The 24,811-nt window shown below is 38.5% G+C and overlaps 1 protein-coding gene across 1 annotated transcript; it reads left to right on the top strand.

Annotated features, from left to right (window-relative positions):
• The first annotated feature begins 975 nt into the window (after positions 1-975).
• LOC122321016 (uncharacterized) lies at positions 976-2,652 on the top strand. The gene is made up of 2 exons (XM_043209832.2): positions 976-1,778; positions 1,843-2,652. The coding sequence occupies exons 1-2, from the start codon at positions 1,086-1,088 to the stop codon at positions 2,560-2,562; spliced, it is 1,413 nt and encodes a 470-aa protein (XP_043065767.1). The 5' UTR covers positions 976-1,085; the 3' UTR covers positions 2,563-2,652.
• Positions 2,653-24,811: the final 22,159 nt, after the last annotated feature.

Raw genomic sequence — 24,811 nt, 5'->3', positions numbered from 1 at the left:
AAAAAAGCAAAGAACAATAAATATCTCAAAGGCCATCGATATTTATGACTACTTTCCAAGAACCCAGGCCAAATTTGGGAAAAAATAAAAAAAAATAAAATAAAATAAAGACTTGTCATTCGCAAAGCAGAAGCCCGAATGCAGTTGATATGGAAACGGATTCCCTTTATATAGCCCAATTCCAGTGCTGCAAAATGTTGAAAACTGAAATGGATTTCCGGCGGCAACTAAAAATAAGTGTTGATCAACGTAAACCAGCTGTAGTTGTGGAAATGGTATGGTATTTCGACTACCCTCTTCCTGATCGGATACAAATTGGCAGAGCTATGGCCATCAGAAGGAGTAAAAGTGCAAAAATTAAAAAAAACCCACAATTTTGTAGGGAATTCGCCTTGGAAATAAATCGAAATGTGATGTGACACACTGTGTACAGGCCTTGGAAGTGAACTGCGGCCTACAAGGATATGAAAAATCTTCGCAGAATCGTCTTCCGCCGGATCAGATCTTCAAGTGGACCTCGTCGACCGTGCCGGGACTAATCATGCCAAGGATACGTCAGGACAGCAACTCCGCATTCCACCGCAGATGCCCTTCGCAGCCGGATGTTCTTCTGACCAGCCTGTCGGATTCTACGAAGTTTTTAGTATGTATCTTAAGGTCTTTGTATATATTATTTATTATATCTTTTATTTTAGTTATATGTAGTTATAGGTTGTTAATCTTAAATAGCCTTAATCGCCTAAATAAAAATGATTTACAAAATATATCCTGCGTCTTACTGGAGGGGTGGGTGATTTATTGACAGGTACAACGTGGTCTTAACGTGGATCAGGAAATAGGTTTCCGTTCTGTAATCATAAACCCAATTACCGAGTTTCCACACTCATATCTTGGTCTCAGTACCCTTTTAAAATTTTTTGACCAGTATAATCAAAAAGTAATCCGTATAGCCATGATATAGAATTCTACTCATAATTGTATCATTCCTTTCACAAAGTTTTGCTGTCATTGTCATTTAGTTTCGGAAAAATACAGATTATTAAAATAATATTAAGTTCAGCTAAATTATTGATATAAAAACGGTCATGGTTGGAGAAGAAGATGTGCTTTTCCAGCTTGACCTGGAGCTACTCCTGGACGATGAACCAAAGATCAGCAGCCCGCACAAAGCAAGATTTCAGATGCACCGATGGCTCAAGTTTATGCCCCACATACGGTTCCAGAACACCGAATTTCCGAGGAAGGATAGTCTTAAAAACCAGGTTTCGGCAGTTTTAATGAACAACTCAGCTGCTGATGTGTCAGTTATGGTTGGCGGTAGGAGGTACAAGAGCTATCTGATGGCTTTGAAATCGTATTGCCGTCTGTTCCACGGCGAGGAGTACCAGACCGGAGATACTTTGATGCTGTGTGACGGGTCGATAACACCCGAATCCTTCGAGATCGCCTATTCGTGGATGACCCAGCACCAGGTATACTTCTATGGCGAGCAGATTCTGGATCTCTTGGTGGCCGCAAAGGCTCTTATTTGCCCGGAACTGACTCGCGCCATCTACGATTGCCTGAACAACCATAACAACTTTTCCGAGCTGGAGGCTTTCGATTGTTACGGACGGGCCATGGAAAAAGGAATGACTGAGGTAGCCATGCTGATGCTAGGTCGGGTCGGCAAGTGCTTTCTGGTCCTGGTGGGCACATCCCAATTCAGCCAGCTGAGTGTGGAGCACTGCAGCATCGTGCTTGGCTCAAGCCATCTTGCTGTACAATCGGAAATAGAGGTGAGAATGGGGATTCAGTAACCCATAGGTATCCCATATCCTATAACCTTTTCTTTTTTGTCAGACTCTCTATGCAGCTCTGGGATGGATATACAAAGATTATGAGGGACGCAAGAAGGATATCGGTCTTGTTCTAGACAGCGTTAAGTTTAGTTGGCTGCCGCCCCTATTTCTACTTTGTTTGGCGGATTACCTGCCGGACTTGCAGCCGGAAGTGGCGGATCAACTGTGCGGCTTCATCGATGCCGGGATGGCTATGCAACAGTGCGAAGCCCTCACTCCGTTCATGCGGCACGGGGAGAGCGAGGGAAGTCGTAACTGGATCGTGGACCCAAAGTGTCCCTACAAACACCATTTGCATCATGGCTTTCCCGATAAAGTAAGCATGGAAGCATTCATCGATTATATAAAATCGATTCAGGCCAATCCCAACAAGTTCCGTGCCCGCTTGGAGGACGGCCCCAAGCCATCGTGGCGTAGTTCTGAGCCATCGCAGGAAAGCATCGATGTAGGAACGGAAAGCCAGGATATGACATCTGTCCGACATAAGGTTGAAGAAAAGCTATCTGCAATTCTAAAGAAATCTTGGGAGGACCAATCCGAACCGAAACTATCAAACACCAGTCTTTCTCAGTTCATGCCGACAGAGTTCTCGTCATTGGAGGAATTGGAGTACCGCTCCTGGTCGAAAATCGTTAAAAAACGGGAAGAGGATAATCTTTATGGGTATAATCGTCCCGAACGATTCAAGGCGATGCCTTCCCGAAAACGGCCCAGATCTTAGGAGTACGTCTATGCGTTTTTTTGGACGTACTTCCCAATGCCAACAAAAAAATTGTTAATTTTATTAAATCTGTTCTATGCTCGAGTAGCTTGTTCCGTCTTTTCTTTATTCGAGTTGAGATTTCAAAAGTGGGAAAATTGGAAAAAATCTAGAAAAATGGTGAAATGATATTCAAGCCATATTTTGAACGAGGAGTAGGAGTTATTGAAGCACTGAGAACAGAATGGTACATTTTTACCTGATCGGATATAAACTACACATATAGACCGTAGGGATTTGTAATCAATAGATGGTGAAACTTAAGAACTACCATCCTTAAACTTCCCATTTCCATTTCCCAATCCCAATGTGTCTTTAAAATGTCTTTTTCCAATTTTTCGATTTTTTTCCAAGGGGATCCCCTGCAAAATTGTGGGTTTTCCTAATTTTCGCACTTTTGCTCCATCTGATGGCCATAGCTCTGCCAATTTGTATCCGATCAGGAAATAAAGTACCATTTAGTAATCAGCGAACCCGAAAGCGACTTTCCTTATTCAAAACATTGCTGAAAAGTCGTTTTCTAATTTTTCGATTTTTTTCCAAGGGGATCCCCTGCAAAATTGTGGGTTTTCCTAATTTTCGCACTTTTGCTCTTTCTGATGGTTATATCTCTGCCAATTTGTATCCGATCAGGAAATAAAGTACCATTTAGTAATCAGCGAACCCGAAAGCGACTTTCCTTATTCAAAACATTGCTGAAAAGTCGTTTTCTAATTTTTCGATTTTTTTCCAAGGGGATCCCCTGCAAAATTGTGGGTTTTCCTAATTTTCGCACTTTTGCTCCTTCTGATGGCTATATCTCTGCCAATTTGTATCCGATCAGGAAATAAAGTACCATTTAGTAATCAGCGAACTTAAAAGCAACTTTCCTCATTCAAAACATTGCTGAAAAGTCGTTTTCTAATTTTTCGATTTTTTTCCAAGGGGATCCCCTGCAAAATTGTGGGTTTTCCTAATTTTCGCACTTTTGCTCCTTCTGATGGCCATAGCTCTGCCAATTTGTATCCGATCATGGAATAAAGTACCATTTAGTAATCAGCGAACTTAAAAGCAACTTTCCTCATTCAAAACATTGCTGAAAAGTCGTTTTCTAATTTTTCGATTTTTTTCCAAGGGGATCCCCTGCAAAATTGTGGGTTTTCCTAATTTTCGCACTTTTGCTCTTTCTGATGGCTATATCTCTGCCAATTTGTATCCGATCAGGAAATAAAGTACCATTTAGTAATCAGCGAACCCGAAAGCGACTTTCCTTATTCAAAACATTGCTGAAAAGTCGTTTTCTAATTTTTCGATTTTTTTCCAAGGGGATCCCCTGCAAAATTGTGGGTTTTCCTAATTTTCGCACTTTTGCTCCATCTGATGGCCATAGCTCTGCCAATTTGTATCCGATCAGGAAATAAAGTACCATTTAGTAATCAGCGAACCCGAAAGCGACTTTCCTTATTCAAAACATTGCTGAAAAGTCGTTTTCTAATTTTTCGATTTTTTTCCAAGGGGATCCCCTGCAAAATTGTGGGTTTTCCTAATTTTCGCACTTTTGCTCTTTCTGATGGCTATATCTCTGCCAATTTGTATCCGATCAGGAAATAAAGTACCATTTAGTAATCAGCGAACCCGAAAGCGACTTTCCTTATTCAAAACATTGCTGAAAAGTCGTTTTCTAATTTTTCGATTTTTTTCCAAGGGGATCCCCTGCAAAATTGTGGGTTTTCCTAATTTTCGCACTTTTGCTCCTTCTGATGGCCATAGCTCTGCCAATTTGTATCCGATCATGGAATAAAGTACCATTTAGTAATCAGCGAACTTAAAAGCAACTTTCCTCATTCAAAACATTGCTGAAAAGTCGTTTTCTAATTTTTCGATTTTTTTCCAAGGGGATCCCCTGCAAAATTGTGGGTTTTCCTAATTTTCGCACTTTTGCTCCTTCTGATGGCTATATCTCTGCCAATTTGTATCCGATCAGGAAATAAAGTACCATTTAGTAATCAGCGAACTTAAAAGCAACTTTCCTCATTCAAAACATTGCTGAAAAGTCGTTTTCTAATTTTTCGATTTTTTTCCAAGGGGATCCCCTGCAAAATTGTGGATTTTCCTAATTTTCGCACTTTTGCTCCTTCTGATGGCCATAGCTCTGCCAATTTGTATCCGATCAGGGAATAAAGTACCATTTAGTAATCAGCGAACCCAAACGCGACTTTCCCCATTCAAAACATTGCTGAAAAGTCGTTTTCTAATTTTTCGATTTTTTTCCAAGGGGATCCCCTGCAAAATTGTGGGTTTTCCTAATTTTCGCACTTTTGCTCCATCTGATGGCTATAGCTCTTCCAATTTGTATCCGATCAGGAAATAAAGTACCATTTAGTAATCAGCGAACTTAAAAGCAACTTTCCTCATTCAAAACATTGCTGAAAAGTCGTTTTCTAATTTTTCGATTTTTTTCCAAGGGGATCCCCTGCAAAATTGTGGGTTTTCCTAATTTTCGCACTTTTGCTCCTTCTGATGGCCATAGCTCTGCCAATTTGTATCCGATCAGGGAATAAAGTACCATTTAATAATCAGCGAACCCAAACGCGACTTTCCCCATTCAAAACATTGCTGAAAAGTCGTTTTCTAATTTTTCGATTTTTTTCCAAGGGGATCCCCTGCAAAATTGTGGGTTTTCCTAATTTTCGCACTTTTGCTCCATCTGATGGCTATAGCTCTTCCAATTTGTATCCGATCAGGGAATAAAGTACCATTTAGTAATCAGCGAACTTAAAAGCAACTTTCCTCATTCAAAACATTGCTGAAAAGTCGTTTTCTAATTTTTCGATTTTTTTCCAAGGGGATCCCCTGCAAAATTGTGGGTTTTCCTAATTTTCGCACTTTTGCTCCTTCTGATGGCCATAGCTCTGCCAATTTGTATCCGATCAGGGAATAAAGTACCATTTAGTAATCAGCGAACTTAAAAGCAACTTTCCTCATTCAAAACATTGCTGAAAAGTCGTTTTCTAATTTTTCGATTTTTTTCCAAGGGGATCCCCTGCAAAATTGTGGGTTTTCCTAATTTTCGCACTTTTGCTCCTTCTGATGGCTATATCTCTGCCAATTTGTATCCGATCAGGGAATAAAGTACCATTTAGTAATCAGCGAACTTAAAAGCAACTTTCCTCATTCAAAACATTGCTGAAATGTCGTTTTCTAATTTTTCGATTTTTTTCCAAGGGGATCCCCTGCAAAATTGTGGGTTTTCCTAATTTTCGCACTTTTGCTCCTTCTGATGGCCATAGCTCTGCCAATTTGTATCCGATCAGGGAATAAAGTACCATTTAGTAATCAGCGAACTTAAAAGCAACTTTCCTCATTCAAAACATTGCTGAAAAGTCGTTTTCTAATTTTTCGATTTTTTTCCAAGGGGATCCCCTGCAAAATTGTGGGTTTTCCTAATTTTCGCACTTTTGCTCCTTCTGATAGCTATATCTCTGCCAATTTGTATCCGATCAGGAAATTAAGTACCATTTAGTAATCAGCGAACTTAAAAGCAACTTTCCTCATTCAAAACATTGCTGAAATGTCGTTTTCTAATTTTTCGATTTTTTTCCAAGGGGATCCCCTGCAAAATTGTGGGTTTTCCTAATTTTCGCACTTTTGCTCCTTCTGATGGCCATAGCTCTGCCAATTTGTATCCGATCAGGAAATAAAGTACCATTTAGTAATCAGCGAACTTAAAAGCAACTTTCATCGTTCAAAACATTGCTGAAAATGTCGTTTTCTAATTTTTCGATTTTTTTCCAAGGGGATCCCCTGCAAAATTGTGGGTTTTCCTAATTTTCGCACTTTTGCTCCTTCTGATAGCTATAGCTCTGCCAATTTGTATCCGATCAGGGAATAAAGTACCATTTAGTAATCAGCGAACTTAAAAGCAACTTTCCTCATTCAAAACATTGCTGAAATGTCGTTTTCTAATTTTTCGATTTTTTTCCAAGGGGATCCCCTGCAAAATTGTGGGTTTTCCTAATTTTCGCACTTTTGCTCCTTCTGATAGCTATATCTCTGCCAATTTGTATCCGATCAGGAAATTAAGTACCATTTAGTAATCAGCGAACTTAAAAGCAACTTTCCTCATTCAAAACATTGCTGAAAATGTCGTTTTCTAATTTTTCGATTTTTTTCCAAGGGGATCCCCTGCAAAATTGTGGGTTTTCCTAATTTTCGCACTTTTGCTCCTTCTGATGGCCATAGCTCTGCCAATTTGTATCCGATCAGGGAATAAAGTACCATTTAGTAATCAGCGAACTTAAAAGCAACTTTCCTCATTCAAAACATTGCTGAAAAGTCGTTTTCTAATTTTTCGATTTTTTTCCAAGGGGATCCCCTGCAAAATTGTGGGTTTTCCTAATTTTCGCACTTTTGCTCCTTCTGATGGCCATAGCTCTGCCAATTTGTATCCGATCAGGGAATAAAGTACCATTTAGTAATCAGCGAACTTAAAAGCAACTTTCCTCATTCAAAACATTGCTGAAAAGTCGTTTTCTAATTTTTCGATTTTTTTCCAAGGGGATCCCCTGCAAAATTGTGGGTTTTCCTAATTTTCGCACTTTTGCTCCTTCTGATAGCTATATCTCTGCCAATTTGTATCCGATCAGGAAATTAAGTACCATTTAGTAATCAGCGAACTTAAAAGCAACTTTCCTCATTCAAAACATTGCTGAAATGTCGTTTTCTAATTTTTCGATTTTTTTCCAAGGGGATCCCCTGCAAAATTGTGGGTTTTCCTAATTTTCGCACTTTTGCTCCTTCTGATGGCCATAGCTCTGCCAATTTGTATCCGATCAGGAAATAAAGTACCATTTAGTAATCAGCGAACTTAAAAGCAACTTTCCTCATTCAAAACATTGCTGAAAAGTCGTTTTCTAATTTTTCGATTTTTTTCCAAGGGGATCCCCTGCAAAATTGTGGGTTTTCCTAATTTTCGCACTTTTGCTCCTTCTGATGGCCATAGCTCTGCCAATTTGTATCCGATCAGGGAATAAAGTACCATTTAGTAATCAGCGAACTTAAAAGCAACTTTCCTCATTCAAAACATTGCTGAAAAGTCGTTTTCTAATTTTTCGATTTTTTTCCAAGGGGATCCCCTGCAAAATTGTGGGTTTTCCTAATTTTCGCACTTTTGCTCCTTCTGATGGCCATAGCTCTGCCAATTTGTATCCGATCAGGGAATAAAGTACCATTTAGTAATCAGCGAACTTAAAAGCAACTTTCCTCATTCAAAACATTGCTGAAAAGTCGTTTTCTAATTTTTCGATTTTTTTCCAAGGGGATCCCCTGCAAAATTGTGGGTTTTCCTAATTTTCGCACTTTTGCTCCTTCTGATAGCTATATCTCTGCCAATTTGTATCCGATCAGGAAATTAAGTACCATTTAGTAATCAGCGAACCCGAAAGCGACTTTCCTCATTCAAAACATTGCTGAAATGTCGTTTTCTAATTTTTCGATTTTTTTCCAAGGGGATCCCCTGCAAAATTGTGGGTTTTCCTAATTTTCGCACTTTTGCTCCTTCTGATGGCCATAGCTCTGCCAATTTGTATCCGATCAGGGAATAAAGTACCATTTAGTAATCAGCGAACCCAAACGCGACTTTCCTCATTCAAAACATTGCTGAAAAGTCGTTTTCTAATTTTTCGATTTTTTTCCAAGGGGATCCCCTGCAAAATTGTGGGTTTTTCTAATTTTCGCACTTTTGCTCCTTCTGATGGCTATATCTCTGCCAATTTGTATCCGATCAGGAAATAAAGTACCATTTAGTAATCAGCGAACCCAAACGCGACTTTCCTCATTCAAAACATTGCTGAAAAGTCGTTTTCTAATTTTTCGATTTTTTTCCAAGGGGATCCCCTGCAAAATTGTGGGTTTTCCTAATTTTCGCACTTTTGCTCCATCTGATGGCTATAGCTCTGCCAATTTGTATCCGATCAGGGAATAAAGTACCATTTAGTAATCAGCGAACTTAAAAGCAACTTTCCTCATTCAAAACATTGCTGAAAAGTCGTTTTCTAATTTTTCGATTTTTTTCCAAGGGGATCCCCTGCAAAATTGTGGGTTTTCCTAATTTTTGCACTTTTGCTCCTTCTGATGGCCATAGCTCTACCAATTTGTATCCGATCATGGAATAAAGTACCATTTAGTAATCAGCGAACTTAAAAGCAACTTTCCTCATTCAAAACATTGCTGAAAAGTCGTTTTCTAATTTTTCGATTTTTTTCCAAGGGGATCCCCTGCAAAATTGTGGGTTTTCCTAATTTTCGCACTTTTGCTCCTTCTGATGGCTATATCTCTGCCAATTTGTATCCGATCAGGAAATAAAGTACCATTTAGTAATCAGCGAACCCAAACGCGACTTTCCTCATTCAAAACATTGCTGAAATGTCGTTTTCTAATTTTTCGATTTTTTTCCAAGGGGATCCCCTGCAAAATTGTGGGTTTTCCTAATTTTCGCACTTTTGCTCCTTCTGATGGCCATAGCTCTGCCAATTTGTATCCGATCAGGGAATAAAGTACCATTTAGTAATCAGCGAACTTAAAAGCAACTTTCCTCATTCAAAACATTGCTGAAAAGTCGTTTTCTAATTTTTCGATTTTTTTCCAAGGGGATCCCCTGCAAAATTGTGGGTTTTCCTAATTTTCGCACTTTTGCTCCTTCTGATGGCCATAGCTCTGCCAATTTGTATCCGATCAGGGAATAAAGTACCATTTAGTAATCAGCGAACTTAAAAGCAACTTTCCTCATTCAAAACATTGCTGAAAAGTCGTTTTCTAATTTTTCGATTTTTTTCCAAGGGGATCCCCTGCAAAATTGTGGGTTTTCCTAATTTTCGCACTTTTGCTCCTTCTGATGGCCATAGCTCTGCCAATTTGTATCCGATCAGGGAATAAAGTACCATTTAGTAATCAGCGAACCCAAACGCGACTTACCTCATTCAAAACATTGCTGAAAAGTCGTTTTCTAATTTTTCGATTTTTTTCCAAGGGGATCCCCTGCAAAATTGTGGGTTTTTCTAATTTTCGCACTTTTGCTCCTTCTGATGGCTATATCTCTGCCAATTTGTATCCGATCAGGGAATAAAGTACCATTTAGTAATCAGCGAACTTAAAAGCAACTTTCCTCATTCAAAACATTGCTGAAAAGTCGTTTTCTAATTTTTCGATTTTTTTCCAAGGGGATCCCCTGCAAAATTGTGGGTTTTCCTAATTTTCGCACTTTTGCTCCTTCTGATGGCCATAGCTCTGCCAATTTGTATCCGATCAGGAAATAAAGTACCATTTAGTAATCAGCGAACTTAAAAGCAACTTTCCTAATTCAAAACATTCCTGAAAAGTCGTTTTATAATTTTTCGATTTTTTTCCAAGGGGATCCCCTGCAAAATTGTGGGTTTTCCTAATTTTCGCACTTTTGCTCCTTCTGATGGCCATAGCTCTGCCAATTTGTATCCGATCAGGAAATAAAGTACCATTTAGTAATCAGCGAACCCAGACGCGACTTTCCTCATTCAAAACATTGCTGAAAAGTCGTTTTCTAATTTTTCGATTTTTTTCCAAGGGGATCCCCTGCAAAATTGTGGGTTTTCCTAATTTTCGCACTTTTGCTCCTTCTGATGGCCATAGCTCTGCCAATTTGTATTCGATCAGGGAATAAAGTACCATTTAGTAATCAGCGAGCCCAAACGCGACTTTCCTCATTCAAAACATTGCTGAAAAGTCGTTTTCTAATTTTTCGATTTTTTTCCAAGGGGATCCCCTGCAAAATTGTGGGTTTTCCTAATTTTCGCACTTTTGCTCCTTCTGATAGCTATATCTCTGCCAATTTGTATCCGATCAGGAAATTAAGTACCATTTAGTAATCAGCGAACTTAAAAGCAACTTTCCTCATTCAAAACATTGCTGAAATGTCGTTTTCTAATTTTTCGATTTTTTTCCAAGGGGATCCCCTGCAAAATTGTGGGTTTTCCTAATTTTCGCACTTTTGCTCCTTCTGATGGCTATATCTCTGCCAATTTGTATCCGATCAGGAAATTAAGTACCATTTAGTAATCAGCGAACCCGAAAGCGACTTTCCTCATTCAAAACATTGCTGAAAAGTCGTTTTCTAATTTTTCGATTTTTTTCCAAGGGGATCCCCTGCAAAATTGTGGGTTTTCCTAATTTTCGCACTTTTGCTCCTTCTGATGGCCATAGCTCTGCCAATTTGTATCCGATCAGGAAATAAAGTACCATTTAGTAATCAGCGAACTTAAAAGCAACTTTCCTCATTCAAAACATTGCTGAAAAGTCGTTTTCTAATTTTTCGATTTTTTTCCAAGGGGATCCCCTGCAAAATTGTGGGTTTTCCTAATTTTCGCACTTTTGCTCCTTCTGATGGCCATAGCTCTGCCAATTTGTATCCGATCAGGGAATAAAGTACCATTTAGTAATCAGCGAACTTAAAAGCAACTTTCCTCATTCAAAACATTGCTGAAAAGTCGTTTTCTAATTTTTCGATTTTTTTCCAAGGGGATCCCCTGCAAAATTGTGGGTTTTCCTAATTTTCGCACTTTTGCTCCTTCTGATGGCCATAGCTCTGCCAATTTGTATCCGATCAGGGAATAAAGTACCATTTAGTAATCAGCGAACTTAAAAGCAACTTTCCTCATTCAAAACATTGCTGAAAAGTCGTTTTCTAATTTTTCGATTTTTTTCCAAGGGGATCCCCTGCAAAATTGTGGGTTTTCCTAATTTTCGCACTTTTGCTCCTTCTGATAGCTATATCTCTGCCAATTTGTATCCGATCAGGAAATTAAGTACCATTTAGTAATCAGCGAACCCGAAAGCGACTTTCCTCATTCAAAACATTGCTGAAATGTCGTTTTCTAATTTTTCGATTTTTTTCCAAGGGGATCCCCTGCAAAATTGTGGGTTTTTCTAATTTTCGCACTTTTGCTCCTTCTGATGGCTATATCTCTGCCAATTTGTATCCGATCAGGAAATAAAGTACCATTTAGTAATCAGCGAACCCAAACGCGACTTTCCTCATTCAAAACATTGCTGAAAAGTCGTTTTCTAATTTTTCGATTTTTTTCCAAGGGGATCCCCTGCAAAATTGTGGGTTTTCCTAATTTTCGCACTTTTGCTCCTTCTGATGGCCATAGCTCTGCCAATTTGTATCCGATCAGGGAATAAAGTACCATTTAGTAATCAGCGAACCCAAACGCGACTTTCCTCATTCAAAACATTGCTGAAAAGTCGTTTTCTAATTTTTCGATTTTTTTCCAAGGGGATCCCCTGCAAAATTGTGGGTTTTCCTAATTTTCGCACTTTTGCTCCTTCTGATGGCCATAGCTCTGCCAATTTGTATCCGATCAGGGAATAAAGTACCATTTAGTAATCAGCGAACCCAAACGCGACTTTCCTCATTCAAAACATTGCTGAAAAGTCGTTTTCTAATTTTTCGATTTTTTTCCAAGGGGATCCCCTGCAAAATTGTGGGTTTTCCTAATTTTCGCACTTTTGCTCCTTCTGATGGCCATAGCTCTGCCAATTTGTATCCGATCAGGGAATAAAGTACCATTTAGTAATCAGCGAACCCAAACGCGACTTTCCTCATTCAAAACATTGCTGAAAAGTCGTTTTCTAATTTTTCGATTTTTTTCCAAGGGGATCCCCTGCAAAATTGTGGGTTTTTCTAATTTTCGCACTTTTGCTCCTTCTGATGGCTATATCTCTGCCAATTTGTATCCGATCAGGAAATAAAGTACCATTTAGTAATCAGCGAACCCAAACGCGACTTTCCTCATTCAAAACATTGCTGAAAAGTCGTTTTCTAATTTTTCGATTTTTTTCCAAGGGGATCCCCTGCAAAATTGTGGGTTTTCCTAATTTTCGCACTTTTGCTCCTTCTGATGGCCATAGCTCTGCCAATTTGTATCCGATCAGGGAATAAAGTACCATTTAGTAATCAGCGAACCCGAAAGCTACTTTCCTCATTCAAAACATTGCTGAAATGTCGTTTTCTAATTTTTCGATTTTTTTCCAAGGGGATCCCCTGCAAAATTGTGGGTTTTCCTAATTTTCGCACTTTTGCTCCATCTGATGGCTATAGCTCTGCCAATTTGTATCCGATCAGGGAATAAAGTACCATTTAGTAATCAGCGAACTTAAAAGCAACTTTCCTCATTCAAAACATTGCTGAAAAGTCGTTTTCTAATTTTTCGATTTTTTTCCAAGGGGATCCCCTGCAAAATTGTGGGTTTTCCTAATTTTCGCACTTTTGCTCCTTCTGATGGCCATAGCTCTACCAATTTGTATCCGATCATGGAATAAAGTACCATTTAGTAATCAGCGAACTTAAAAGCAACTTTCCTCATTCAAAACATTGCTGAAAAGTCGTTTTCTAATTTTTCGATTTTTTTCCAAGGGGATCCCCTGCAAAATTGTGGGTTTTCCTAATTTTCGCACTTTTGCTCCTTCTGATGGCTATATCTCTGCCAATTTGTATCCGATCAGGAAATAAAGTACCATTTAGTAATCAGCGAACTTAAAAGCAACTTTCCTCATTCAAAACATTGCTGAAAAGTCGTTTTCTAATTTTTCGATTTTTTTCCAAGGGGATCCCCTGCAAAATTGTGGGTTTTCCTAATTTTCGCACTTTTGCTCCTTCTGATGGCCATAGCTCTACCAATTTGTATCCGATCATGGAATAAAGTACCATTTAGTAATCAGCGAACTTAAAAGCAACTTTCCTCATTCAAAACATTGCTGAAAAGTCGTTTTCTAATTTTTCGATTTTTTTCCAAGGGGATCCCCTGCAAAATTGTGGGTTTTCCTAATTTTCGCACTTTTGCTCCTTCTGATGGCCATAGCTCTGCCAATTTGTATCCGATCAGGGAATAAAGTACCATTTAGTAATCAGCGAACTTAAAAGCAACTTTCCTCATTCAAAACATTGCTGAAAAGTCGTTTTCTAATTTTTCGATTTTTTTCCAAGGGGATCCCCTGCAAAATTGTGGGTTTTCCTAATTTTCGCACTTTTGCTCCTTCTGATGGCCATAGCTCTGCCAATTTGTATCCGATCAGGGAATAAAGTACCATTTAGTAATCAGCGAACTTAAAAGCAACTTTCCTCATTCAAAACATTGCTGAAAAGTCGTTTTCTAATTTTTCGATTTTTTTCCAAGGGGATCCCCTGCAAAATTGTGGGTTTTCCTAATTTTCGCACTTTTGCTCCTTCTGATAGCTATATCTCTGCCAATTTGTATCCGATCAGGAAATTAAGTACCATTTAGTAATCAGCGAACCCGAAAGCGACTTTCCTCATTCAAAACATTGCTGAAATGTCGTTTTCTAATTTTTCGATTTTTTTCCAAGGGGATCCCCTGCAAAATTGTGGGTTTTCCTAATTTTCGCACTTTTGCTCCTTCTGATGGCCATAGCTCTGCCAATTTGTATCCGATCAGGGAATAAAGTACCATTTAGTAATCAGCGAACCCAAACGCGACTTTCCTCATTCAAAACATTGCTGAAAAGTCGTTTTCTAATTTTTCGATTTTTTTCCAAGGGGATCCCCTGCAAAATTGTGGGTTTTTCTAATTTTCGCACTTTTGCTCCTTCTGATGGCTATATCTCTGCCAATTTGTATCCGATCAGGAAATAAAGTACCATTTAGTAATCAGCGAACCCAAACGCGACTTTCCTCATTCAAAACATTGCTGAAAAGTCGTTTTCTAATTTTTCGATTTTTTTCCAAGGGGATCCCCTGCAAAATTGTGGGTTTTCCTAATTTTCGCACTTTTGCTCCTTCTGATGGCTATATCTCTGCCAATTTGTATCCGATCAGGAAATAAAGTACCATTTAGTAATCAGCGAACCCAAACGCGACTTTCCTCATTCAAAACATTGCTGAAATGTCGTTTTCTAATTTTTCGATTTTTTTCCAAGGGGATCCCCTGCAAAATTGTGGGTTTTCCTAATTTTCGCACTTTTGCTCCTTCTGATGGCCATAGCTCTGCCAATTTGTATCCGATCATGGAATAAAGTACCATTTAGTAATCAGCGAACTTAAAAGCAACTTTCCTCATTCAAAACATTGCTGAAAAGTCGTTTTCTAATTTTTCGATTTTTTTCCAAGGGGATCCCCTGCAAAATTGTGGGTTTTCCTAATTTTCGCACTTTTGCTCCTTCTGATGGCCATAGCTCTACCAATTTGTATCCGATCATGGAATAAAGTACCATTTAGTAATCAGCGAACTTAAAAGCAACTTTCCTCATTCAAAACATTGCTGAAAAGTCGTTTTCTAATTTTTCGATTTTTTTCCAAGGGGATCCCCTGCAAAATTGTGGGTTTTCCTAATTTTCGCACTTTTGCTCCTTCTGATGGCTATATCTCTGCCAATTTGTATCCGATCAGGAAATAAAGTACCATTTAGTAATCAGCGAACCCAAACGCGACTTTCCTCATTCAAAACATTGCTGAAATGTCGTTTTCTAATTTTTCGATTTTTTTCCAAGGGGATCCCCTGCAAAATTGTGGGTTTTCCTAATTTTCGCACTTTTGCTCCTTCTGATGGCCATAGCTCTGCCAATTTGTATCCGATCAGGAAATAAAGTACCATTTAGTAATCAGCGAACTTAAAAGCAACTTTCCTAATTCAAAACATTCCTGAAAAGTCGTTTTCTAATTTTTCGATTTTTTTCCAAAGGGATCCCCTGCAAAATTGTGGGTTTTTCTAATTTTCGCACTTTTGCTCCTTCTGATGGCCATAGCTCTGCCAATTTGTATCCGATCATGGAATAAAGTACCATTTAGTAATCAGCGAACTTAAAAGCAACTTTCCTCATTCAAAACATTCCTGAAAAGTCGTTTTATAATTTTTCGATTTTTTTCCAAGGGGATCCCCTGCAAAATTGTGGGTTTTCCTAATTTTCGCACTTTTGCTCCTTCTGATGGCCATAGCTCTGCCAATTTGTATCCGATCAGGAAATAAAGTACCATTTAGTAATCAGCGAACCCAGACGCGACTTTCCTCATTCAAAACATTGCTGAAAAGTCGTTTTCTAATTTTTCGATTTTTTTCCAAGGGGATCCCCTGCAAAATTGTGGGTTTTCCTAATTTTCGCACTTTTGCTCCTTCTGATGGCCATAGCTCTGCCAATTTGTATTCGATCAGGGAATAAAGTACCATTTAGTAATCAGCGAGCCCAAACGCGACTTTCCTCATTCAAAACATTGCTGAAAAGTCGTTTTCTAATTTTTCGATTTTTTTCCAAGGGGATCCCCTGCAAAATTGTGGGTTTTCCTAATTTTCGCACTTTTGCTCCTTCTGATGGCCATAGCTCTGCCAATTTGTATCCGATCAGGGAATAAAGTACCATTTAGTAATCAGCGAACTTAAAAGCAACTTTCCTCATTCAAAACATTGCTGAAAAGTCGTTTTCTAATTTTTCGATTTTTTTCCAAGGGGATCCCCTGCAAAATTGTGGGTTTTCCTAATTTTCGCACTTTTGCTCCTTCTGATGGCCATAGCTCTGCCAATTTGTATCCAATCAGGGAATAAAGTACCATTTAGTAATCAGCGAACTTAAAAGCAACTTTCCTCATTCAAAACATTGCTGAAAAGTCGTTTTCTAATTTTTCGATTTTTTTCCAAGGGGATCCCCTGCAAAATTGTGGGTTTTCCTAATTTTCGCACTTTTGCTCCTTCTGATGGCCATAGCTCTGCCAATTTGTATCCGATCAGGAAATAAAGTACCATTTAGTAATCAGCGAACTTAAAAGCAACTTTCCTAATTCAAAACATTGCTGAAAAGTCGTTTTCTAATTTTTCGATTTTTTTCCAAGGGTTTTCCTAATTTTCGCACTTTTGCTCCTTCTGATGGCCATATGTAGCTCTGCCAATTTGTATCCGATCAGGAAATAAAGTACCATTTAGTAATCAGCGAACTTAAAAGCAACTTTCCTCATTCAAAACATTGCTGAAAAGTCGTTTTCTAATTTTTCGATTTTTTTCCAAGGGGATCCCCTGCAAAATTGTGGGTTTTCCTAATTTTCGCACTTTTGCTCCTTCTGATGGCCATAGCTCTGCCAATTTGTATCCGATCAGGGAATAAAGTACCATTTAGTAATCAGCAAACTTAAAAGCAACTTTCCTCATTCAAAACATTGCTGAAAAGTCGTTTTCTAATTTTTCGATTTTTTTCCAAGGGGATCCCCTGCAAAATTGTGGGTTTTCCTAATTTTCGCACTTTTGCTCCTTCTGATGGCCATAGCTCTGCCAATTTGTATCCGATCAGGAAATAAAGTACCATTTAGTAATCAGCGAACCCAGACGCGACTTTCCTCATTCAAAACATTGCTGAAAAGTCGTTTTCTAATTTTTCGATTTTTTTCCAAGGGGATCCCCTGCAAAATTGTGGGTTTTCCTAATTTTCGCACTTTTGCTCCTTCTGATGGCCATAGCTCTGCCAATTTGTATTCGATCAGGGAATAAAGTACCATTTAGTAATCAGCGAGCCCAAACGCGACTTTCCTCATTCAAAACATTGCTGAAAAGTCGTTTTCTAATTTTTCGATTTTTTTCCAAGGGGATCCCCTGCAAAATTGTGGGTTTTCCTAATTTTCGCACTTTTGCTCCTTCTGATGGCCATAGCTCTGCCAATTTGTATCCGATCAGGGAATAAAGTACCATTTAGTAATCAGCGAACTTAAAAGCAACTTTCCTCATTCAAAACATTGCTGAAAAGTCGTTTTCTAATTTTTCGATTTTTTTCCAAGGGGATCCCCTGCAAAATTGTGGGTTTTCCTAATTTTCGCACTTTTGCTCCTTCTGATGGCCATAGCTCTGCCAATTTGTATCCAATCAGGGAATAAAGTACCATTTAGTAATCAGCGAACTTAAAAGCAACTTTCCTCATTCAAAACATTGCTGAAAAGTCGTTTTCTAATTTTTCGATTTTTTTCCAAGGGGATCCCCTGCAAAATTGTGGGTTTTCCTAATTTTCGCACTTTTGCTCCTTCTGATGGCCATAGCTCTGCCAATTTGTATCCGATCAGGAAATAAAGTACCATTTAGTAATCAGCGAACTTAAAAGCAACTTTCCTAATTCAAAACATTGCTGAAAAGTCGTTTTCTAATTTTTCGATTTTTTTCCAAGGGTTTTCCTAATTTTCGCACTTTTGCTCCTTCTGATGGCCATATGTAGCTCTGCCAATTTGTATCCGATCAGGAAATAAAGTACCATTTAGTAATCAGCGAACTTAAAAGCAACTTTCCTCATTCAAAACATTGCTGAAAAGTCGTTTTCTAATTTTTCGATTTTTTTCCAAGGGGATCCCCTGCAAAATTGTGGGTTTTCCTAATTTTCGCACTTTTGCTCCTTCTGATGGCCATAGCTCTGCCAATTTGTATCCGATCAGGGAATAAAGTACCATTTAGTAATCAGCAAACTTAAAAGCAACTTTCCTCATTCAAAACATTGCTGAAAAGTCGTTTTCTAATTTTTCGATTTTTTTCCAAGGGGATCCCCTGCAAAATTGTGGGTTTTCCTAATTTTCGCACTTTTGCTCCTTCTGATGGCCATAGCTCTGCCAATTTGTATCCAATCAGGGAATAAAGTACCATTTAGTAATCAGCGAACTTAAAAGCAACTTTCCTCATTCAAAACATTGCTGAAAAGTCGTTTTCTAATTTTTCGATTTTTTTCCAAGGGGATCCCCTGCAAAATTGTGGGTTTTCCTAATTTTCGCACTTTTGCTCCTTCTGATGGCCATAGCTCTGCCAATTTGTATCCGATCAGGAAATAAAGTACCATTTAGTAATCAGCGAACTTAAAAGCAACTTTCCTAATTCAAAACATTCCTGAAAAGTCGTTTTCTAATTGTTCGATTTTTTTCCAAGGGTTTTCCTAATTTTCGCACTTTTGCTCCTTCTGATGGCCATATGTAGCTCTGCCAATTTGTATCCGATCAGGGAATAAAGTACCATTTAGTAATCAGCGAACCCAAACGCGACTTTCCTCATTCAAAACATTGCTGAAAAGTCGTTTTCTAATTTTTCGATTTTTTTCCAAGGGGATCCCCTGCAAAATTGTGGGTTTTCCTAATTTTCGCACTTTTGCTCCTTCTGATGGCCATAGCTCTGCCAATTTGTATCCGATCAGGAAATAAAGCACCATTTAGTAATCAGCGAACTTAAAAGCAACTTTCCTCATTCAAAACATTCCTGAAAAGTCGTTTTCTAATTTTTCGATTTTTTTCCAAGGGGATCCCCTGCAAAATTGTGGGTTTTCCTAATTTTCGCACTTTTGCTCCTTCTGATCGCCATAGCTCTGCCAATTTGTATCCGATCAGGGAATAAAGTACCATTTAGTAATCAGCGAACTTAAAAGCAACTTTCCTCATTCAAAACATTGCTGAAAAGTCGTTTTCTAATTTTTCGATTTTTTTCCAAGGGGATCCCCTGCAAAATTGTGGGTTTTCCTAATTTTCGCACTTTTGCTCCTTCTGATGGCCATAGCTCTGCCAATTTGTATTCGATCAGGGAATAAAGTACCATTTAGTAATCAGCGAACTTAAAAGCAACTTTCCTAATTCAAAACATTGCTGAAAAGTCGTTTTCTAATTTTTCGATTTTTTTCCAAGGGTTTTCCTAATTTTCGCACTTTTGCTCCTTCTGATGGCCATATGTAGCTCTGCCAATTTGTATCCGATCAGGAAATAAAGTACCATTTAGTAATCAGCGAACTTAAAAGCAACTTTCCTCATTCAAAACATTGCTGAAAAGTCGTTTTCTAATTTTTCGATTTTTTTCCAAGGGGATCCCCTGCAAAATTGTGGGTTTTCCTAATTTTCGCACTTTTGCTCCTTCTGATGGCCATAGCTCTGCCAATTTGTATCCGATCAGGGAATAAAGTACCATTTAGTAATCAGCAAACTTAAAAGCAACTTTCCTCATTCAAAACATTGCTGAAAAGTCGTTTTCTAATTTTTCGATTTTTTTCCAAGGGGATCCCCTGCAAAATTGTGGGTTTTCCTAATTTTCGCACTTTTGCTCCTTCTGATGGCCATAGCTCTGCCAATTTGTATCCAATCAGGGAATAAAGTACCATTTAGTAATCAGCGAACTTAAAAGCAACTTTCCTCATTCAAAACATTGCTGAAAAGTCGTTTTCTAATTTTTCGATTTTTTTCCAAGGGGATCCCCTGCAAAATTGTGGGTTTTCCTAATTTTCGCACTTTTGCTCCTTCTGATGGCCATAGCTCTGCCAATTTGTATCCGATCAGGAAATAAAGTACCATTTAGTAATCAGCGAACTTAAAAGCAACTTTCCTAATTCAAAACATTCCTGAAAAGTCGTTTTCTAATTGTTCGATTTTTTTCCAAGGGTTTTCCTAATTTTCGCACTTTTGCTCCTTCTGATGGCCATATGTAGCTCTGCCAATTTGTATCCGATCAGGGAATAAAGTACCATTTAGTAATCAGCGAACCCAAACGCGACTTTCCTCATTCAAAACATTGCTGAAAAGTCGTTTTCTAATTTTTCGATTTTTTTCCAAGGGGATCCCCTGCAAAATTGTGGGTTTTCCTAATTTTCGCACTTTTGCTCCTTCTGATGGCCATAGCTCTGCCAATTTGTATCCGATCAGGAAATAAAGCACCATTTAGTAATCAGCGAACTTAAAAGCAACTTTCCTCATTCAAAACATTCCTGAAAAGTCGTTTTCTAATTTTTCGATTTTTTTCCAAGGGGATCCCTGCAAAATTGTGGGTTTTCCTAATTTTCGCACTTTTGCTCCTTCTGATGGCCATAGCTCTGCCAATTTGTATCCGATCAGGGAATAAAGTACCATTTAGTAATCAGCGAACTTAAAAGCAACTTTCCTCATTCAAAACATTGCTGAAAAGTCGTTTTCTAATTTTTCGATTTTTTTCCAAGGGGATCCCCTGCAAAATTGTGGGTTTTCCTAATTTTCGCACTTTTGCTCCTTCTGATGGCCATAGCTCTGCCAATTTGTATCCGATCAGGAAATAAAGTACCATTTAGTAATCAGCGAGCCCAAACGCGACTTTCCTCATTCAAAACATTGCTGAAAAGTCGTTTTCTAATTTTTCGATTTTTTTCCAAGGGGATCCCCTGCAAAATTGTGGGTTTTCCTAATTTTCGCACTTTTGCTCCTTCTGATGGCCATAGCTCTGCTATGTTATTCCTTGTATTCGATCAGGGAATAAAGTACCATTTAGTAATCAGCGAGCCCAAACGCGACTTTCCTCATTCAAAACATTGCTGAAAAGTCGTTTTCTAATTTTTCGATTTTTTTCCAAGGGGATCCCTGCAAAATTGTGGGTTTTCCTAATTTTCGCACTTTTGCTCCTTCTGATGGCCATAGCTCTGCCAATTTGTATCCGATCAGGGAATAAAGTACCATTTAGTAATCAGCGAACTTAAAAGCAACTTTCCTCATTCAAAACATTGCTGAAAAGTCGTTTTCTAATTTTTCGATTTTTTTCCAAGGGGATCCCCTGCAAAATTGTGGGTTTTCCTAATTTTCGCACTTTTGCTCCTTCTGATGGCCATAGCTCTGCCAATTTGTATCCGATCAGGAAATAAAGTACCATTTAGTAATCAGCGAACCCAGACGCGACTTTCCTCATTCAAAACATTGCTGAAAAGTCGTTTTCTAATTTTTCGATTTTTTTCCAAGGGGATCCCTGCAAAATTGTGGGTTTTCCTAATTTTCGCACTTTTGCTCCTTCTGATGGCCATAGCTCTGCCAATTTGTATCCGATCAGGGAATAAAGTACCATTTAGTAATCAGCGAACTTAAAAGCAACTTTCCTCATTCAAAACATTGCTGAAAAGTCGTTTTCTAATTTTTCGATTTTTTTCCAAGGGGATCCCCTGCAAAATTGTGGGTTTTCCTAATTTTCGCACTTTTGCTCCTTCTGATGGCCATAGCTCTGCCAATTTGTATCCGATCAGGGAATAAAGTACCATTTAGTAATCAGCGAACTTAAAAGCAACTTTCCTCATTCAAAACATTGCTGAAAAGTCGTTTTCTAATTTTTCGATTTTTTTCCAAGGGGATCCCCTGCAAAATTGTGGGTTTTCCTAATTTTCGCACTTTTGCTCCTTCTGATGGCCATAGCTCTGCCAATTTGTATCCGATCAGGGAATAAAGTACCATTTAGTAATCAGCGAACTTAAAAGCAACTTTCCTCATTCAAAACATTGCTGAAAAGTCGTTTTCTAATTTTTCGATTTTTTTCCAAGGGGATCCCCTGCAAAATTGTGGGTTTTCCTAATTTTCGCACTTTTGCTCCTTCTGATGGCCATAGCTCTGCCAATTTGTATCCAATCAGGGAATAAAGTACCATTTAGTAATCAGCGAACTTAAAAGCAACTTTCCTCATTCAAAACATTGCTGAAAAGTCGTTTTCTAATTTTTCGATTTTTTTCCAAGGGGATCCCCTGCAAAATTGTGGGTTTTCCTAATTTTCGCACTTTTGCTCCTTCTGATGGCCATAGCTCTGCCAATTTGTATCCGATCAGGAAATAAAGTACCATTTAGTAATCAGCGAACTTAAAAGCAACTTTCCTAATTCAAAACATTCCTGAGAAGTCGTTTTCTAATTTTTCGATTTTTTTCCAAGGGTTTTCCTAATTTTCGCATTTTTGCTCCTTCTGATGGCCATAGCTCTGCCAATTTGTATCCGATCAGGGAATAAAGTACCATTTAGTAATCAGCGAACCCAAACGCGACTTTCCTCATTCAAAACATTGCTGAAAAGTCGTTTTCTAATTTTTCGATTTTTTTCCAAGGGGATCCCCTGCAAAATTGTGGGTTTTCCTAATTTTCGCACTTTTGCTCCTTCTGATGGCCATAGCTCTGCCAATTTGTATCCGATCAGGGAATAAAGTACCATTTAGTAATCAGCGAACCCAAACGCGACTTTCCTCATTCAAAACATTGCTGAAAAGTCGTTTTCTAATTTTTCGATTTTTTTCCAAGGGGATCCCCTGCAAAATTGTGGGTTTTCCTAATTTTCGCACTTTTGCTCCTTCTGATGGCCATAGCTCTGCCAATTTGTATCCGATCAGGAAATAAAGCACCATTTAGTAATCAGCGAACTTAAAAGCAACTTTCCTCATTCAAAACATTCCTGAAAAGTCGTTTTCTAATTTTTCGATTTTTTTCCAAGGGGATCCCCTGCAAAATTGTGGGTTTTCCTAATTTTCGCACTTTTGCTCCTTCTGATCGCCATAGCTCTGCCAATTTGTATCCGATCAGGGAATAAAGTACCATTTAGTAATCAGCGAACTTAAAAGCAACTTTCCTCATTCAAAACATTGCTGAAAAGTCGTTTTCTAATTTTTCGATTTTTTTCCAAGGGGATCCCCTGCAAAATTGTGGGTTTTCCTAATTTTCGCACTTTTGCTCCTTCTGATGGCCATAGCTCTGCCAATTTGTATTCCGATCAGGGAATAAAGTACCATTTAGTAATCAGCGAGCCCAAACGCGACTTTCCTCATTCAAAACATTGCTGAAAAGTCGTTTTCTAATTTTTCGATTTTTTTCCAAGGGGATCCCCTGCAAAATTGTGGGTTTTCCTAATTTTCGCACTTTTGGCTCCTTCTGATGGCCATAGCTCTGCTATTGTTATTCCTTGTATCGATTAGGGAATAAAGTACCATTTAGTAATCAGCGAGCCCAAACGCGACTTTCCTCATTCAAAACATTGCTGAAAAGTCGTTTTCTAATTTTTCGATTTTTTTCCAAGGGGATCCCCTGCAAAATTGTGGGTTTTCCTAATTTTCGCACTTTTGCTCCTTCTGATGGCCATAGCTCTGCCAATTTGTATCCGATCAGGAAATAAAGCACCATTTAGTAATCAGCGAACTAAAAGCAACTTTCCTCATTCAAAACATTGCTGAAAAGTCGTTTTCTAATTTTTCGATTTTTTTCCAAGGGGATCCCCTGCAAAATTGTGGGTTTTCCTAATTTTCGCACTTTTGCTCCTTCTGATGGCCATAGCTCTGCCAATTTGTATCCGATCAGGGAATAAAGTACCATTTAGTAATAAGCGAACTTAAAAGCAACTTTCCTCATTCAAAACATTGCTGAAAAGTCGTTTTCTAATTTTTCGATTTTTTTCCAAGGGGATCCCCTGCAAAATTGTGGGTTTTCCTAATTTTCGCACTTTTTCTCCATTCTGATGGCCATAGCTCTGCCAATTTGTATCCGATCAGGAAATAAAGTACCATTTAGTAATCAGCGAACCCTAAACGCGACTTTCCTCATTCAAAACATTGCTGAAAAGTCGTTTTCGAATTTTTCGATTTTTTTCCAAGGGGATCCCCTGCAAAATTGTGGGTTTTCCTAATTTTCGCACTTTTGCTCCTTCTGATGGCCATAGCTCTGCCAATTTGTATCCGATCAGGGAATAAAGTACCATTTAGTAATCAGCGAACTTAAAAGCAACTTTCCTCATTCAAAACATTGCTGAAAAGTCGTTTTCTAATTTTTCGATTTTTTTCCAAGGGGATCCCCTGCAAAATTGTGGGTTTTCCTAATTTTCGCACTTTTGCTCCTTCTGATGGCCATAGCTCTGCCAATTTGTATTCGATCAGGGAATAAAGTACCATTTAGTAATCAGCGAGCCCAAACGCGACTTTCCTCATTCAAAACATTGCTGAAAAGTCGTTTTCTAATTTTTCGATTTTTTTCCAAGGGGATCCCCTGCAAAATTGTGGGTTTTCCTAATTTTCGCACTTTTGGTCCTTCTGATGGCCATAGCTCTGCTATGTTATTCCTTGTATTCGATTAGGGAATAAAGTACCATTTAGTAATCAGCGAGCCCAAACGCGACTTTCCTCATTCAAAACATTGCTGAAAAGTCGTTTTCTAATTTTTCGATTTTTTTCCAAGGGGATCCCCTGCAAAATTGTGGGTTTTCCTAATTTTCGCACTTTTGCTCCTTCTGATGGCCATAGCTCTGCCAATTTGTATCCGATCAGGAAATAAAGCACCATTTAGTAATCAGCGAACTTAAAAGCAACTTTCCTCATTCAAAACATTGCTGAAAAGTCGTTTTCTAATTTTTCGATTTTTTTCCAAGGGGATCCCCTGCAAAATTGTGGGTTTTCCTAATTTTCGCACTTTTGCTCCTTCTGATGGCCATAGCTCTGCCAATTTGTATCCGATCAG

Source organism: Drosophila bipectinata, chromosome XL (genome assembly GCF_030179905.1).
Source record: "Drosophila bipectinata strain 14024-0381.07 chromosome XL, DbipHiC1v2, whole genome shotgun sequence".
Taxonomy (NCBI): domain Eukaryota; kingdom Metazoa; phylum Arthropoda; class Insecta; order Diptera; family Drosophilidae; genus Drosophila; species Drosophila bipectinata.
Note: the sequence above shows the minus strand (reverse complement) of the source record. Positions and strands in the feature narration are given on the sequence as shown.